We start from the raw sequence: 17,877 nt of genomic DNA on the forward strand, positions 1-17,877 counted from the left end.
ACAAGTAGAAAGGTCTAATTAAGCAAATTATCATTTCAATGAAGGGTCTGGTTCAGTAATTGAGAGCTCGGTTGGAATGAAAACCAGCAGCCACAGGGGGTCCCCGGGACCGAGTTTGAGGAGCCCTGCTGTAAATTGAATATCCCCAGTGGGCAAAATGTCTGGCTGAAGCCAGTGCATTTGTCTCTAAGTTTTCCTGAGCAATTAATTGAACACAGAAGCAAAACCTGTGCAGCACATACCCGAGTCGCAATTTTTCGTGACTCGGCTCGAGTCATTGCCGTCTGATGATTCGACTCGAACCCCTGCTCAAAAAGACGTGACTCGACTCAAAACAAGTCTCCATCTGATGAGAGTTATTTCATTTTCAATACGTGCAGCCCCTCTCTAACACACACAGTCGTCTTGAACACAAACAGGTTCCTGCCATGGTCGCTAAGGAAATTAAAAACACTTTTCTAGCCTATAATCATTGCCAATTATTTTTGTTAGTTTTTCTCCCAATTTGAAATGCCCAGTTACTGTAGGCTCTTATTTTAGACATGATTACAGTTTTATTTACACCAATACTCTGTCTCTCTGAACACTCATTTAAAGCTGCTATGCTACACACTGCCTCACCTTCAGGTTGCAGACAGCCACACCACACCTGTGTACACTGTGCAAACAGTGGCTATAGATCAATGACAAGTTATTCCTTTGTATTTGCAGTTGTGGATTATTACACAGTTCTATTACACTTTTAGTTGGTAACTAGATATCTTGGTATTCTTAAATGGATAATTGCCCCTCCAACACAAAACAACCCTGTGTGATCTAAAGGAGGCTATAAGTTTATTGTCCATTTTGATTAACCCTACTGTTATGTCAGAATTTAGGTATATCTGTTATGTTTTGGGTCATATTGACTCGATGCAATTTCAAACTAATTTAAACAGCCTTAAATTGATTAAATTATTTGCAAAGGTTTGACTCTTTTCTGCTCTTTTAGTCCAGGAGCTGTAGTAAAACTTCTTTGACTGCCAGCCTGGGAGCTCCTCATTTTGGAATGTCTTTACCAGTGAGATGCTGTTGCAACACTGACAGAGAAAACGAGGCTCTGCCTTGTAGATAAATATTGTTTGTTTTGTTGTTTATAAATATCTCCAGGCAGCTGCAGCCATTTCCAGAGATAATAATACAAATATCATAATAATAAAATAACAAATTAGAGAAGTTTGTTTTATTCCTGCACACAAATCCACATAGATAAACGCCACGGGTCACAGTGACCCCAAACATCTTATTTGTATACATGGACAGCGGGAAGGATAGCTTTGTGGATAGCTTTCTTCACACAGAGAGTAGTGAGGGTATGAATGGGCTGCCTAGTCATGTTGTTGATGCTGAATCACTGGGATCCTTCAAGACCGGACTTGGCAAAGTTTTGAGATCAATCAGCTACAAGGAGAAGCTTAGATGGACAGAGTGGTCTCCTCTCGCTCGTAAATCAATCCTATAAGAAACGCATGGATGCAAGATCGGCAAATTCCAACGCTTTCGTTCTTCAGCCTCTGCAGATTACTGGCTTCTCGTTCCTTCCAGGGTTTCGTTGCATTACAGTGTGTTTGAGGCTTTGGTGAGTAAAGCTTATTAATCGGATCCCTTAATCCTGTGATTATCTGCTCACTTATAGTTAGCTGCAAGATGTAGCAGTGCAATGGAATCCCAGTCATTTCACACCGGGCAGTTATTTTTTTTTGTGACTGTGTCAAAGGAGCTTGTCAGAAGAGAGATGCGGGAAACTTTACAGGTGCATAACAAACTCCATCCTTGTGGTTCCTGAGTGGCACGTCCAGCAAAGGCGCTCCACGTGGAGTGCAGGATGTGTCCTATAGTCTGGGGATCACAGGTTCGAGTCCAGGCTATGTCACAGCCAACCGGGAGTTTGTAGGAGGTGGCGCACAATTGGCTGAGTGCTGCCCAGGTAGGGAGGTCTTAGGACGGCAGGGTAATCCATGGCCCTGTGGCTGATAGGGCGCCTGTGGTTCTACAGTGGAGCCTCCTAATCTGTGTTGTCCTCCAGCACTATAGGTCTGGTGGCCTCACTATTAATCCGCAGTGTGAAAATTGGCAGGAGCACACTTTGGAGGACTGCACTGCTGGGCTGTATTCCTTAGCATTGTTTACTGTTTGTTTTCATTAAACAACTTTTGCACCTGGATTATAATTGTGTGTCTGTTCATTGATCACCTGCACACTGTTAGCCACTTTGCTACAATTGTGCTCCATCCTTTTTTTGAAATAGAGAAACCTTTGTGTGCCCCCCCCTCAAGCTCACAACCCTACCTGTTCCTATGGAAACAGTGTTGTTGATTTATTTTTCTTTTAAGCAATCGCTGACAGCAGATACGATATCTTCCCTGATATCTTTTGAGTGGCCATGATCTGATCAGTTCTTCCTGAGGTCCTTGTAGATTTACATATCTACCAAGAAGGGCAAGCTGTGCGATATCATCCACACCCCATGACTCATCGCAAGCAAGAAAAAAAACGGTGTTGAATTCTCTGTCTTTTTCACTGGTAACGACTGTGGCCGTCTTTACAGTTCTGTCTCTTACAGTCTTAGCAGATAATAGGTGTATCTCAAATTGTATGATTTTGTTTTTAAAATCACAAGAAATACTACATTCTTATATATATCCCCCATCTGTGAAGGCCCTGGTGATGGTACCGAGAGCTGGGATTTTGGATTGATCACACACGTGTTGGGGTTATGTGTTACTGACACGCTTGCACACGTGTGTTGCCATTTTGAAGCTTTCAGTTTTTGAAGAAAGCTTGTCATTGGTTCCTTTAGTGAAGTCTCGTTGTCAAACACCAATCCCGGTGTTTTTTTTAATTTTTTTTATTATAGATTCTTAGCCAATCAGAGCAGGTTCTTGGACACGAGGACTCGCTTGCCAAGTGCTTTGTCACATGACACAGTACAGAAACAAGCATGTCTTCATTTTGTAAGCACCTGAAATTAAGACTCAACATTTGCTGCAAATTTCCATACAGATCTAAACTTCTGAGTGCCTTTTTCCTATTGTTTCGTTTCTAAAAAGTCTGTTCTGTAGGTCTCCTGTAGTGGTCTTCCGAGGATCAACAGCGTAAATATACAAACTCACATTAATGTCAGTTCGCCGAGAAACCTCACAATTGTGCCTGTTCCGTTTCCGTAGAAACCAGCAGTGATCGAGTCACCATGACGACAGAACTGCAGGAAATTGCCATCCCGGAAGAGAAGCCTTTACTTCTGGGTCAGCTGGATCAAACAAAGGTGAGAAATACCTGTGCCTCAGCAGCTCAGGAAATTGCTTCAGTGGTCCCATACAGTATGCGTTCTTGTGTTCATGTACTAATGGGTTTCGAGTCCATTTGAAAGGGTCTGTTCTGAACATTGCTCATCTAGCAAGCTACCGTCCTGCTTACAGACCTCCATTGCTTTGTCTTACTGGAAATGCATTCCAGAATATAATCTGTTTCTGTGGAGCCTGCTGTGGTTTAAATGTTTCAAACGCTTTGTCATGAACGCTGTGTGTGGGAGAGCTACCCTGCTTACAGGTTCCAGTGGTGATGTGACTTATTATTTCGGTCAGAGCACCAGCATGGTTGCAGATGGTAGCATGAACAGACAAACGCTCCCCAGTAAAAGTAACGATCTCGTTTATTTAAAAGGCGGTTACAGGATTGTGTTGATTTCTTTGATTTGACTGACCTCTAGTGGTGTAAATTGGTATTTTTTCTTTTTTAATTCGTAATTAAAAAACGTAATGTTTATTAAAAGATTTAAAAAAATTGGCAATTCATAATTGATCATTTTCTCTAGTTATTATACAACAAGTGTTCCTAGATATTTAAATGCTTACCTGAAAAACAGTCTATTTCATTTCTATGTCTGCCTTCTAAACAGTATTTGTGCCATCAGTGAATTATCTAACAAAATAAACGCATCAATAATTATGCAAACTCCGAAGGAGAACACAAAGGCTCATTTTTTAAAAAATCTTCTCTTTCTTTCTTTCTTTCTTTCTTTCTTTCTTTCTTTCTTTTTCTCTTTCTTTCTTTCTTTCTTTCTTTCTTTCTTTCTTTCTGCAGGAAGCTGAAATCGCTGCTCGGATCTTATTGGATCAGGGGCAGGTGGGTGTCATTTATTAACTTGTGGTTGTTCTCCGCTGCACCATAGTTTGCACCAGTTCTGCCTCTCTGTTTCGTGCACCTCATTGCAAAAATAAGAAAGCTAGCCTCATGTCCCTTTTAATCCTTCCCCACTCTCTGGCACCCTTGCTTCCCTGCTCCCCGCTTCCTATGAAACCCCAGCCTCTAATACTTTTTGAAAAGCAGTAATCTTTAATGCTTCCCAACAGGAGCATACCATTGAGACTCCCTACGGGCTGGTCCACGTGACCATTCAGGGATCCCCTAAAAACCTGCGCCCCGCCATCGTCACCTACCATGACGTGGGATTGAACCGTAAGTAATCAGCAGCACCCTACTGACAGCCAGCCAGCAGCTGTGTGTCTGAAAGGGGAAGTGTCCCCTTGGGACTTTGTGAGATTCGTTGTAAACACGCTTGCAATGTGAAAGAAAAAATCTCTCCAGTACATGCTTGCCTTTACTTATGATGTGACTGCAAAATGATGTTGCAATGAGCCGGGAAACCCTGAAAGCTCCGCTGAAAAGTCTCTTTCTTTTCTAAAACCTGCGCTGGAGGCCCCTTCTCATGACATCCGGATTTTTCTCAAAATGTTTTAGTTGCAGATCCAGTGCTTTCAAATGGGACATTTCAGCCTATGGGGCTGTTTTCACACAGACAGGAACCTCTGAATTGGAGGTCAGTCTGATTTCGTTTTGCCTAGTTTAGTATCACTCATAACGGGCCTGTGAGCGCTCTAAGTTTGGATAAAGTCTGAATTAAGCACATATTTAAAGGGCAGTGGACAGGAGCTTAACCCAAACACTAAGGGCAGCACAGAAACCAGAACCAGGGTTCAATTTCAATTTTTTAAAATCAATTCCAACGTTCCCTTCCTAGATAAGAGCTGCTTCGGCCCGCTGTTCAGATTCGAGGACATGCAGGAGATCACCAAGAACTTCGTGGTGTGCCACATCGACGCCCCGGGACAGGAGGACGGGGCGGCAGCCTTCCCACCCGGGTGAGATTCTGACAGTCCGGGGGCGCGGCTGCGTGGCATGCAGGGGGAGTCATGCAGTCAGGGGGAGCTCTGGGGACCCCCAGTGTTAAAGGCACGGCTGCGTGGTGTGCAGGGGGAGTCATGCAGTCGGGGGAGCGCAGGTTTGCATTCTGGCTGCACAAAGTTGAAAACCTTGGGTTTCCCCAGGAACATCGGCAGGGCTGGCCTCTGTGCTCTTGCCCTAGAGTTCTTGTTTTAAATGTCTAACTGAAGCTGGTGTGTAATCCTCATCTCTTGACAGCTATCGGTACCCATCCATGGATCAGCTGGCTGAGATGATCCCATGCATTCTGGAGTACTTCAAGTAAGCTGTGTTCAATGTACAGTTTCAATGCTGTATATGCATCTCCAAATAGGCTTCAGAATTCTGTTCTGGAACATAAAAACAAAACCTAATTAAAGAACCAGGTACCTGGCAACTGATTGATCTCTAAACTTTGTCAAGTCTGGTCTTAATGGATCGTAGGCTGAACAGATTCACTTCGCGAAATCAGTCTTCAAAACTCCTTCCTTTGGGCCCTGGAGTGTTTTTTTCTTGTGTTGCAGAATCAGAATTCAGCACCGTGTTCCAAGTGTGACCTCAGCAGCGCGCGGATTTATTAGAACACCCCGTTGCTTCTGTAGTTTTGATTGGTCTTGCATATGAAATCAAACCACTGGAAATGAAAATCTGGGAAAATTAACAACATAGGCAAATTAGTGATGGTCTAATTTAATTGATGACTTCAATAGGCCACACCTGCAATTAATTTAAAATAGTCAGAGAAAAGGAACACACAGCCACAAATAGTAAAATACATAAGACTTTTTTGAAGTTGTTTAAGCTGCCTAATTAAAGCACAAAGCGTTCTAATATTTTCACACGAGTGCCTGATTACTGAGCGGAAATTGAAATTCTCACAGCCAGAGGGTTTCATGCAGGCAGGTCTGTAAAGGATATAAATGACAGATCTTGAGGTGTTCTCATACATTTGCACACAGCTGTACAACCTCACCAGGACCTCCCTTGAATTGCTTGGCATTGTAAACCAGAAGAGAAAGAGTGTTAGCTCTCCAGAACCCTGGATTGTAGCAGCTCTGCTCTGATTGGTCATTGTGACTCTTTCTGGATGAGTGGATTGTAGTAGCTGATTGGTCAGAGCACTGCCACGAAGGGTACATTTTGACTTTGAAAGGTTCGAAACACATTACCGGAGGAAGGTTTGAAACTTCGATGGCACTAATTTGCATAATTTACCAGTGATGTCACTGTAGCTACTTTTATTTGATTGATATACAGTGGGTGAATGAGACTGACGAACCTTCGAAAGTTTAAAACGATCTTCAATTTCCTGGCTAGCGAATGAACCTCCGAACCATCTCATACAGCCCTGATTGGTCGTTGTGACTCTTTCTGGACGAGTGGAATGTAGCTGCTCTGCTCTGATTGGTCGTTGTGACTCTTTCTGGACGAGTGGAATGTAGCTGCTCTGCTCTGATTGGTCGTTGTGACTCTTTCTGGACGAGTGGAATGTAGCTGCTCTGCTCTGATTGGTCGTTGTGACTCTTTCTGGACTAGTGGAATGTAGCCGCTCTGCTCTGATTGGTCGTTGTGACTCTTTCTGGACTAGTGGAATGTAGCCGCTCTGCTCTGATTGGTCATGGTTCTCCTCTCTTGCAGTTTCTGCAGTATAATCGGAATAGGGGTGGGAGCAGGAGCCTATGTCCTGTCCAGATACACAGTAAGTTTATCCCCTCAGCATAATAAACTGTCCTGTATTTATTAACGCAGCAATATCTCGTCCTGTAAGATACCGTACCCTTTATTAAAGAGTTAGCAGCAGGGCTCCGAAAAATACAACATTACACATCCTCACGTGTTGCTACAACTGTTTAAATAATTTGAATGTCATTTTTCTTTTCATTGTTAACATCCTGACAGCTTTTTACCCTTATAACTTTAAAGTCTGTCTCAAAGCTCTTTTCAAAATGTCCGCTCTAGTGCACTGCTAGCGTCAGGATTGTTGCCCACATTTTCAAGCAGGCAACACAGCAAGAACGATCCATGATGTGGTACGGAACAGAAAAGCAAGAGCACTTGTTATGTTTTCTTTTATCGCTCTTCCTGCAGTGATTTAGAGGACAGATCTCAAACCCCAGTGCACTAGAGCAGACATTTGGAAAAGAGCACTAAAACAGACCTTAAAGTTATAAGTGTAAAAAGTTGTTAACCCGATTCTGCCACCCTGAATGGCACTGATGGAAACTGATTAAAGGAGTCTGAGTGACTGAGCAAGCTGCACATATGCATTTTGTTTAATATGAATTAAAAACAAGCTCTATGTTAATCATTGTATCATTCGCCAGAATGAGGGTGTAGGTAGCAGGTGTACACATTTATTAAAACCATTAAACTCATTTTCAGACTTACAATCAGCCTTCATTCTGAAGGGGCTCAGAACTCCAAGGTTCCACTGTATTGTGATTATTTTTAACCTATGATTGCCACGTGGATTTCAGAGTGAGCATTGCTGCAGCTGAGCTGTGCGTGTGTCTCTCTCTCCTCACAGCTCACCTGCCCTGACTCTGTGGAGGGTCTGGTTCTCATCAACGTAGATGCCTTTGCCAAAGGCTGGATGGATTGGGCAGCTGAGAAGGTGAGGAGCGGGGCACCCCCCCCCTGCAGGGGTTCGGGGGCTTCAAGTCAGCGCCAGTGTTGCACTTTAGAACTTAATATATTCCAGTTGATAATCAGTGCTGGATGAAAGGCGCCCTATGTTGTAAACTGCTTTAAAAAAAAAAAAAAAAAAATGTTTGGTTGCCTCAGACCACGTTGAGAGTGTTTTAATACTTTATTGCTACTGTCCCACATCAAAGACAAGGGTCGAAATTCAGATTGAGGGTCAGCCACAAAATCTACAGCTATGGCCAAAAGCTTAGCATGATCTACAATTTTAGGGTTGAGGTATGATAAAAAAGAAACTATATGAACATAATTTAGATCTTTTATTTGAAATTTGAAATGTCAATTTTTTCCATTTTTGTCAGTTTACTAGATGGAAAACTACAAAGCAGTGGTGCGCAATTCAATATGTTAACTTGACATTATTCAGCAGCTTTCATTCGACTTTATGAAGCAAAACGAGTGAATTCTAACGGGATGCTTTTGGCCAGAGCTGAACGTCCGGCAGATCTCACAAATGTGTATTGCTTTTATAGTCAAATACCTTGCTGTGATTTGAAGCAAACAGGATTCTGTGTTGAATTGTCTTGCAGTTGACCACCTTAACCTCCTCGTTGACCGAGAAAATCCTTGGCCATCTTTTCAGCCAGGTAAGAACTTGCCGAGCCAGCACTGAGATGGTTGAAATAAAATGGTTTCGATGTTTAAATAGGGGTGTAGTGATGCATTGTGTATGGATGAATTGAGATGCTTCCTTTGCAAGATAGTGACACAGGTAGATAACACGTCGCGAGACAGGACTGTAGCTCATTGTCATTCACACAGCGGTTCTTGAGTGAAGAATAAGTGCGTTGAATAAATACCGTCTCCATCCGGTTTCATTTGTGTCTTTTAACAAAATGCTCATCAACCCTTTGCGGTCTTGTGTCGGACCAGGTCCGACATGACAATTTTCCCGTTCCAGTCTGATGTCGGACCCTCTCCGACATCATCAAAAAGACGTCAAGCACGGGTCTCTAGTCATTTTTTCTCCAGAAAAAGCAGAGAAAACCTTTCAATGGCCGAGTGAGACTGAGAGAAGCCGAAAAAAAGGGGCGGATCTGAGCAATACACACAGCCCCTGCACTACAGAGATAACATGGGCACAAACCTACAAACCAGCTGCTTCCGCATCCAGCGCTCAAAGAATAGCACAGACGTTTGCAGAGCTTTTTCGAGGTTACAGTAATAGAATAATGACTCGGATCGCATTATTGAGGAGTTTGGTGATAAAACGAGTGATCAGGAGTTGATTTATCATTATGCACGACTACGAAGAGGTATGTGATAAATACAGAAAACAAGGGATGATGCAGCACTGGGTGTCCTGTTGATATGCAGGGCCTTTTAAACCTGTTTTGCTTTGAATAACATTACTTTTAAACAGCGCGTGTAAAATAAACAGCGCATTTGAAAATAAATTGGACCTGATGCACCTCACAGGAATAAATGGACAGCTAAGGGTTAAATGTACATTTGATCTTACATGCACTGTGATCGTTACACACGGTCCATGCCTCAGATCTCACTGGATTGCTTGTTAATGTCCAGGAGGAGCTGTGTGCTGGCACTGAACTTGTGAAGACCTACAAGAAGATAATCTCCCAGACTCCCAACCTGTACAATATTGAGCTGTTCTGGAATATCTACAACAGGTAACCGGCAAGCAGACAGACAGTCACAGACAGCCACTCACACACACACACACACACACACACACTGTATTTATAGCTCACAGACACAAGAGGGATTCAAATTGACAGACAGTTTTTTGTTCAAAACTGCAGGGGTGTAATAACAGCTTGCAGCCACAAGATGGAGACAGAGACAAAAGCAAGCGCAAGTCAGTCTCACATTCACACATTTTAAAACTGCAGGGTGAACTGTATTTACAGCACACAACCACAAGCAATGGGAACTAACTAACAAAGTCCAGGACCACACACCCCTTCTCCAGCTCCAACTGCTGTCTCTGCAGTACATTGTGTTGCAATTCCATTGTTAACTCATTTTTCCAATGTGCTTTTCGCACACAGCCGCAGGGATCTGAACATTGCCCGAGGAAGCACTCTAAAGTAAGCATCTGACAGGCTGAATGTTTGCAATTCGACTGTCTCTTTATTGCAGTTTAATAATATCTCTGCACTTTTGCCATCTCTAGTGGATTCATAATAAGAAAACAGCTATTGGTGTACTGTGTGATGTACACTAGCAGGACTAATGATGGCAATAACAAAGGATCAGGGCTGGGGATTGTATAATCCATGTTCCTTTGTCCAGGTTATTTACTTATTAAATTCCCGGGTATCTCTGAATAGATAATTGTCTCCTCTTTGTTAAATATGTATGTTAAATATTTTAATGAGCTAGACATCTCACAGGTAGAATGGTCCCCCACAGCTGGGGATGGACAGTTTGTTGCCAGATAAATTTCCTCAGACTACTCTCTCTCTCTCTCCTCTCTCTCTCTCTCTCTCTCTCTCTCTCTCTCTCTCTCTCTCTCTCTCTCTCTCTCTCTCTCTCTCTCTCTCTCTCTCTCTCTCTCTCTCTGTCTTGTCTCTCTCTGTCTCTCTCACTCTTGATCAATATATCTCTCTCTCTCTCTCTCTCTCTCTATCTATCTGTCTTGTCTCTCTCTCTCTCTCTCATCTCTCTCTCTCTCTCTCTCTCTCTCTCTCTCTCTCTCTCTCTCTCTCTCTCTCTCTCTCTCTCTCTCTCTCTCTCTCTCTCTCTCCTCTCTCCTCTCTCTCTCTCAATTTGCAGGTGTCCAGTCATGCTGGTGGTTGGAGATCAAGCCCCTTATGAAGAAGCTGTGGTGAGAATAATTTTGAAAAAACACTGACTGTAACAGAGGGCTGGCTGTGTTCTGAAACCTCGCTTGTTGTGCCTTTTCTCTCCACCAGGTGGCGTGCAATGCTAAGATGGACCCCACACAGACCTCCTTTCTCAAGGTACTATTGTAATTGTACTGGGGTGTGGCCACTTTTTCAGGAGGGGAGATTTGGGGTTTGATACAGTAAAGCTGCCTCTCACAGCAGTGCCAGTTCTGTTTTCCGATCTTAACGCTTTTATTTTGTTTCCTAGATGGCTGACTCTGGTGGACTCCCACAGCTCAGCCAGGTAAATACAATCACAGATTCTAATCAAACTTCCCTTTTCAAGTCATTCTTATATAGTAGAATCTTTGTAGTAAGAGTGATTCGTCAGTGCAGTGATGAGATGCACATTTCAGAAGGTGTGTGAAGAGCCTATAGATTTCATTATGTTGTTTTGTCAGACTTTTTGAATGGTATTAGCAAAATCCTTGTATTGTATTAGCATGATCATTGTATTGTATTAATATGATCCTTGTATTGTATTAGCATAATCCTTGCATTGTATTAGCATGATTCTTATATTGTATTAGCATGATCCTTGTGTTGTATTAACAGGATCCTTGTATCGTATTAGCATGATCCTTGTATTGTATTAACCTGCTTTCTCTTCTATCCTCAGCCCAGTAAAATGGCTGAAGCCTTCAAGTACTTTGTACAGGGAATGGGTTACAGTAAGTATCACAGTGATAGTGCAACAGACTGTCTTTTGTACTGTGATGGTAATTTGTAATATTTAGATATCAGGAAAATATTTTAGACAAATAAAAATGAATTTTGTTTTGTATTTTATGGGTTTTATGTATGCACTGTGGACATGAAACCTGTGAAACTTTTTTTTTTTTTTTTTTTTTTTTAAACCAAAACTAGTTCTTAAGGCTGGAGACCTGTTGATTTTGAAATGATGAATTGTGATTTTATAGTAGAAGCTCTATATTTGCCAGATCTGCATCTGGAAAGACTCCTGAAAGCTTCTGTAGTGAGACGGTTTGAAATGTGACTCTGAAAACCTCTCAGAGGTGTTTCATTTACCAGCTCAGAGTTGAACGGTCACTCAAATTACAACAGAGAGCAAATATTCCAGTCCCCTCACAGTCATTCCCCAACCCGCCTCACTTGTCAGCATCCAGGAGCCCTTGCATCAATAGAGAATGGTAAGAACACAGACTTGGACTTTATCGCACCTTCCATGCTAAATTCCTCCACAGAACCAATGCAACCTCCTTCCAGTTAATAACCTCATGATATCTGCCGGACTCTAGACTTTAAGGACCTACTTTATACAACACTGTAATAAGATATAAGGCACAGATGCAGTACAAGCATTGCTTTATAAGACCTTTCACTGCTGGGTGAGTTAACATTGTGCTTCTCTTCACAGTACCATCAGCCTGCATGACCCGGCTGTCCCGTTCGCGCACCACCTCTCTCTCCAGCTCCTACTCCATGGACGGGAGACGCTCCCGTTCCCGCACCCTGTCCCAGGGCAGCGAGGCAGCACAGCCAGCCTCAACGCTCCCCCAAACCACGGAGGGGTCCTGCTAGAGGAGCCGAGGAACCACAGCGCCCCGGCTGGCCAGCCACCTCCTCTGCCATCGAAGGCTGTCTGCTGCTTTCATGCAGAGGACTGCAGATCAACACAGCTGCTCCAGAGGATTTCAAATACGGTTTTTCATTGAGAGGGGAGAGATCACGTGATAAATATTTTAGGGTCTCCACTTATGTTTTGGTTTCGGTTTTCTTCCAAGTACTCAAGGAGCTATCGTGTTTTAAAGACCTACAAAGACACACAAAAAAATGCTATTTTATTGTTTTTTTGTTTGTTTTCCTGTGTCCTCTCTCCGTGTTTGTGATTTTTACAGTGGATCTGGATAATAATTGGTGCTGCTTTTCCCAATGAGGGCTGTAATGGGGGTTTTGGTAAATGTGAACACGTGAGCAGGCAAATAATATACAACAAGCAGCCCAAGAAATTTTCTAAAGCTTTTTTTTTCTGTGGTTTGCAATAAAATAGAAATTCCACCTGCTATACCTAGCTGGTCACCCATAAGACAAAAAAAAAATCAGTCAGGAAAATATCTTTCCCTTCGGATGAGGAGTAAAACCAAGGTCCTATTGTAAGTGACTCTGCAGCAGCGGTTGCAATGCATAGTTCCCAAGTCTCTTTAAGTCGCTTAGGACAAAAGCATCTGCTGAATGATTAATTAAAAAGGGATTGTAATCTCAGTGTTACCCTGAAGAAAACCTATCTAGGGGAACCATTTGCAGACCACAGGGGGTTTGGATCAGATGTACAGTAGTGGCCCTGCTTGGACAGCACACTACAACGGGAATGTGTGTATTTGTCTACACAATCGATCTCATTTCTAAATACAATACCGTTCCCAATGACAGTGTTAGTGTAGCCAGCGATTCGCAAATTATCCGTATAGAACTTCAAAAAAGGGAATTCTGCTTTATTTCCTTTTTCAAAAACAGGAAATGGCTCATCTTTTTTTCTAATGTAATATGCACACATTTTCTGGAAATGCGATACATTTGTCACGTTTACAAGCTGGCTGCCTATTCTGTTATTTTTGAACTGCTGCAAACCAGTATCTGGCGCCCTCGTGTGGCTTCACAGAGACATTGCATGTAAGGGTTCAGTAAAGGAGGGTTACATTATGTTTCTCTTGTGATACCATTGCCCCTTTGAACAAAGCAAATGAACATTGTAGTTCCCCAGTCTGTGTGCACTGCCATTGAAAGGAATTTCAGATTCTCAGTAGGAAATTAAGTTTAGCTGTGACACTGACTATAAAAAAAACAGGAGAGAAATATCTGAAACCATCACTAATAATTATACAGATCCGATCAGTAAATATTACGCAAAGCTAAACAAACAAACGTGTGTGTAATTTTTGTGGTCTTTGATCTCTTAATCATAACAATGTTATTCTTGGCGATAAAATGATTAATATATTGTTTTTCTTCCAATAGAAATGTGGCACTTTTTTCTTTAGGGAGAGTTGAGGGGGTGGAGATACCGTTTTTGCTTTTTAAATGCATGTCCATAAAGTAAATAATAAGAATGATTATAATACTTGGTAAATGTAGCACATATCTGGGTTTTTTTTTTTTTTTATTGAATTCAATAAATTCAAGAAATTAAGGAGAAATCAACTAGTGCTTCCATTATATTTGAAGTAATATTATTACAGGGGTCCTGTTGTTGACCTTGTACCATTTGTATACCTGCCGTTACTTAGTGTTCTCCCCATGGTTGGGCTGGTGTGTTTGTCTGTATATTTAAGATCATGTGTAAAAGTCTGTGGGAGTCAGCAAGTCACTCCTATAGTGATACAGTGCTGTATAGCTGTGCTATGGTAGCACTATGGGAACTGACCGCTTTACCGCACTACAGTAACTGCTCTGAGCAATTGTACTGCTTGGGGTGTCAGTGCCATTCTTCTCTATGGAAGTGGCTGTGGTAGCTGCCCGGAGTTATATAGGTCTTGCATGTGCCTCTACCTCCTGGTCATCCCTTCACACAAGACGGTTCCCAGCAGGTCTATGCAGCGTCAATATCTTCAGATCTGATCAAGCCTGCCAGGGGAGAGCACCGTGTGAGGTATGGGGGGGTGGGAGACTGGCCTGTTCCATACTGTACTGTTCTGTGCCATACTGTACTTTTCTGTGCCATACTGTACTGTGCCATTATTGTGCTGTCTTGTCTATAAGCACCCCTGTGTTTGAGGTCTCTAGATGAAATCACACTTGGCCAGTGGCGGACAACGAATTTTGAAAGCACTGTTGCAAAGATCTGGTTTAAATCCAGGAAGCAAGATCAGTCACTCCATTTAATTTCCTAGTTTACATTTTTTAAAGGTTACTTAAAGGAATTTTGCTGTTTTACAAAAAAATTCTCCTAGGCTGCAATTCCACCCCAAGACAGCTGTGGCAGCGTTGTCTAACGACTGCTAAACAGCTCCCCCTGAAGTTTGAAAAGGGCACACATTCGAACACCAAGCAGTGGAGACCAGGAAAATTATTTTGCACACATCTAAAAGTCTGGGGAGTATCCAGTAATTATTTTATGATAATTTCACTTGCGTGACCTTGTTAAATATGCTTGATAATTGCTAGAAGTTGTTTTAATTGCATAAACACAGTACATTGGACCAAAATACTCTGAGTTTTAAATGCAGTAAAACCTCAAAACATCATGAACACTTGCAGAAAAACACTACGTCCCCCCCCCCCCCCCCCCCGAGAGAAAGTTTGGTTCCTCCCGGGCCAGCTTGAGCCATCAAGACAGAACTGCATGTTTCCTCAACCCTGAAGCTGGGGGAACATGAAGCCACTTTGTGGTTTTGAACATGGTTTCAGGAGACTGGGTTTCAGGTCTCATGGGGTTTGATACAGCAATCTCAAACTCGGTCTCCTGGATCTAGGTTTCAAGCCACTCTTCTTGAAATAGGTCCCCTCAGCGTAAGAGAAGGAGTGTTATCTCCAGTCCAGGGCAGGCTTGTGGGACATTTGCTAAAACTGCACTGTTGTTTGATGTGCACAAACATTTTATTTTTTTGAAAGCGTTCTAAGCTGAAACCAAAAGCTTGTTTATGGAGCCAACACTAAAAACAATCTTTAAAAAATAAATGAAGAAGTAACAATCAGAGATCTGCAGCATTCCTTCCAAAATCTGTGGCACCACTTGGAGTGAAAACAATCCAAACCCAATGCTGTCCTGAGGGCTAGTGGAGTGAGGGAAGGGTTCACAGTGCTTTCTGCACCTGTCTCTTTTTTCTAACTCCAGTGTTGGGCTGTGTAAGTCTGCTCCGGAGTTTCTGTGGACGATTTATCTTTTTGTTTTCTCTAGCAGTAAAGCAATGGGAGTTTCAGTAGGATAGCTACTAGGCGAATGAGCTATGTTTCAGCTTGAGCACAGGACAAGGGATAAGATACAATAAATAATACCATTCTGCTTTAACTTCATATTAATGTAGATCACTGGGTAAGATTGGAACAGAGTTTCAATACCAGTTAAGTCCCAATAGGTCAATAACCTATGAGATTGCAATATCTCCAGGCTAGTATGCATTTGCTATATTAGACTTTTCTGATTTGGGGTGTTCCTGGTTTCTCTGGAGCAGGCTTGGATCTCTGTTTCAGGATTAAAGCCGCTCTTCCAGAAAAAGTGTCTTTTTCCTTGAGCTTTCGGCTCTCTAATGAAACATGGCAATTGCGCACTGTGTGGGGAAACCATTTCGGCCAAACCAATTTTCTAGACCACTGTCAGCAAGTATTCTTGGCATAACAGCTGGTGATAAGGCTCTGTCCTAAAATACGTTTTGTAATGGTTCTGCGTAGATCATACCAAGAGAAAGACAACTTGACGACAGAACCAAACCGAAGACATGTTTGCTGTAAACAACATTACAGTTGCAACCTGTTTAAACATGCGGCAACCGTCTGGCATCACAATAGCTCAGTATCCACTAATAACTCAACAGCACACATCTCAGTAGCCTGTTGTATAAGTAGTGCCCCTCTACTGTATCCCTTATATGGCTAAATTGTTTTAACTTTCAAAATCAAAGTCTTTTTGTACCTTTGTATGTGTTTCTCTTGTATCAGAATGGGATTCATTAACAGATTAATGTTTTAGATGTTACCTTTTTTTAGTGTTGGTCATTAAAACACATCATTAATTAAGCTGTAACATTTAAAATTAAACTTGAAAGGGAAAAACTTGATAAAAAAAGTGTGATTCATTTTGTGTTTGTTTTTTGAAGAGGGAGGAGGGAGGAGGGAGGAGAGATGAGGGAGGGGGGTGCCAAATGTATCACCTCAGTGTTGTGTTAATCTAAACTTCTATTTGAGCGACAGATTCAGAGTATTGAAGCTCTGAGGAAAAGAGCCCTTACTGTTTGTTTGTTTTTTGATTTCCTAACAATCTTATGAGGTGTAGAATTAGATAAGGACAACGTGGAATATTTATAGCCAAGAGGAGGTCATTGGTCCTCTCGATGCTCGTCACTTTCCAAGTAGCCTATTAATCTAAAGGATCCCAGTGATTCTGCCTCAACAACATGACTAGGCAACCCATTCCATCTACCACTCTCTACATTGATTTGTCTCCTTCAACCTCACCACTCTCTGTGTGAAGAAGAGTCTCCTTCAATCCCCTCACCACTCTCTGTGTGAAACATGACTAGGTAACCTATTCCATCACCTCACCACTCTCATTCCATCCCCTCACCACTCTCTGTGTGAAGAAGAGTCTCCTTCAGCAACATGACTAGGTAACCCATTCCATCCCCTCACCACTCTCTGTGTGAAGAAGAGTCTCCTTCAGCAACATGACTAGGTAACCCATTCCATCCCCTCACCACTCTCTGTGTGAAGAAGAGTCTCCTTCAGCAACATGACTAGGTAACCCATTCCATCCCCTCACCACTCTCTGTGTGAAGAAGAGTCTCCTTCAGCAACATGACTAGGTAACCCATTCCATCCCCTCACCACTCTCTGTGTGAAGAAGAGTCTCCTTCAGCAACATGACTAGGTAACCCATTCCATCCCCTCACCACTCTCTGTGTGAAGAAGAGTCTCCTTCAGCAACATGACTGAACCCATTCCATCCCCTCACCACTCTCTGTGTGAAGAAGAGTCTCCTTCAGCAACATGACTAGGTAACCCATTCCATCCCCTCACCACTCTCTGTGTGAAGAAGAGTCTCCTTCAGCAACATGACTAGGTAACCCATTCCATCCCCTCACCACTCTCTGTGTGAAGAAGAGTCTCCTTCCCTCTGTCCTAAGTCTGTGTCCATGATGTGCTACTATTTAATAGCTCTTCCTGCAGTGAGATAACACCCCTTCTCTCTTCCTGCAGGGGTCGGAAGCCCCCAAACACACAAGGGTTTTTGTGGCTGCCCGGGAGTATTGTTAATTTGTTTTAGTCATAATTTTATAAACTATTTAGTTCTGTTGTTCCAGCACTTGCCAACCTGATTCACTTGTTGCTGGGCAGATTTCACACAGCAAGCATGAATATTCTGAGCTCCTGGCCTGAAATACTTCAATCAGGAGATTATGCTGAAGTC

General features: G+C 42.5%; 1 protein-coding gene across 1 annotated transcript in view; it reads left to right on the top strand.

Moving 5' to 3' along the window:
- LOC121307382 (protein NDRG2-like) overlaps positions 1-16,528 on the top strand; it is a 32,671-nt gene extending 16,143 nt beyond the window's left edge. The window contains exons 2-16 of the mRNA XM_041239587.1: positions 3,207-3,304; positions 4,123-4,164; positions 4,392-4,497; positions 5,060-5,180; positions 5,461-5,523; positions 6,880-6,940; positions 7,769-7,855; positions 8,475-8,531; positions 9,472-9,575; positions 9,957-9,995; positions 10,684-10,735; positions 10,824-10,871; positions 11,005-11,040; positions 11,416-11,467; positions 12,175-16,528. Coding sequence (XP_041095521.1) covers positions 3,207-3,304; positions 4,123-4,164; positions 4,392-4,497; positions 5,060-5,180; positions 5,461-5,523; positions 6,880-6,940; positions 7,769-7,855; positions 8,475-8,531; positions 9,472-9,575; positions 9,957-9,995; positions 10,684-10,735; positions 10,824-10,871; positions 11,005-11,040; positions 11,416-11,467; positions 12,175-12,338 — 1,130 coding nt within the window. The 3' untranslated portion in view covers positions 12,339-16,528. The remainder of the gene's footprint in view (positions 1-3,206; positions 3,305-4,122; positions 4,165-4,391; positions 4,498-5,059; positions 5,181-5,460; positions 5,524-6,879; positions 6,941-7,768; positions 7,856-8,474; positions 8,532-9,471; positions 9,576-9,956; positions 9,996-10,683; positions 10,736-10,823; positions 10,872-11,004; positions 11,041-11,415; positions 11,468-12,174) is intronic.
- The last annotated feature ends 1,349 nt before the right edge of the window (positions 16,529-17,877 follow it).

This window comes from Polyodon spathula, chromosome 55 (genome assembly GCF_017654505.1).
Source record: "Polyodon spathula isolate WHYD16114869_AA chromosome 55, ASM1765450v1, whole genome shotgun sequence".
Taxonomy (NCBI): Eukaryota; Metazoa; Chordata; class Actinopteri; order Acipenseriformes; family Polyodontidae; genus Polyodon; species Polyodon spathula.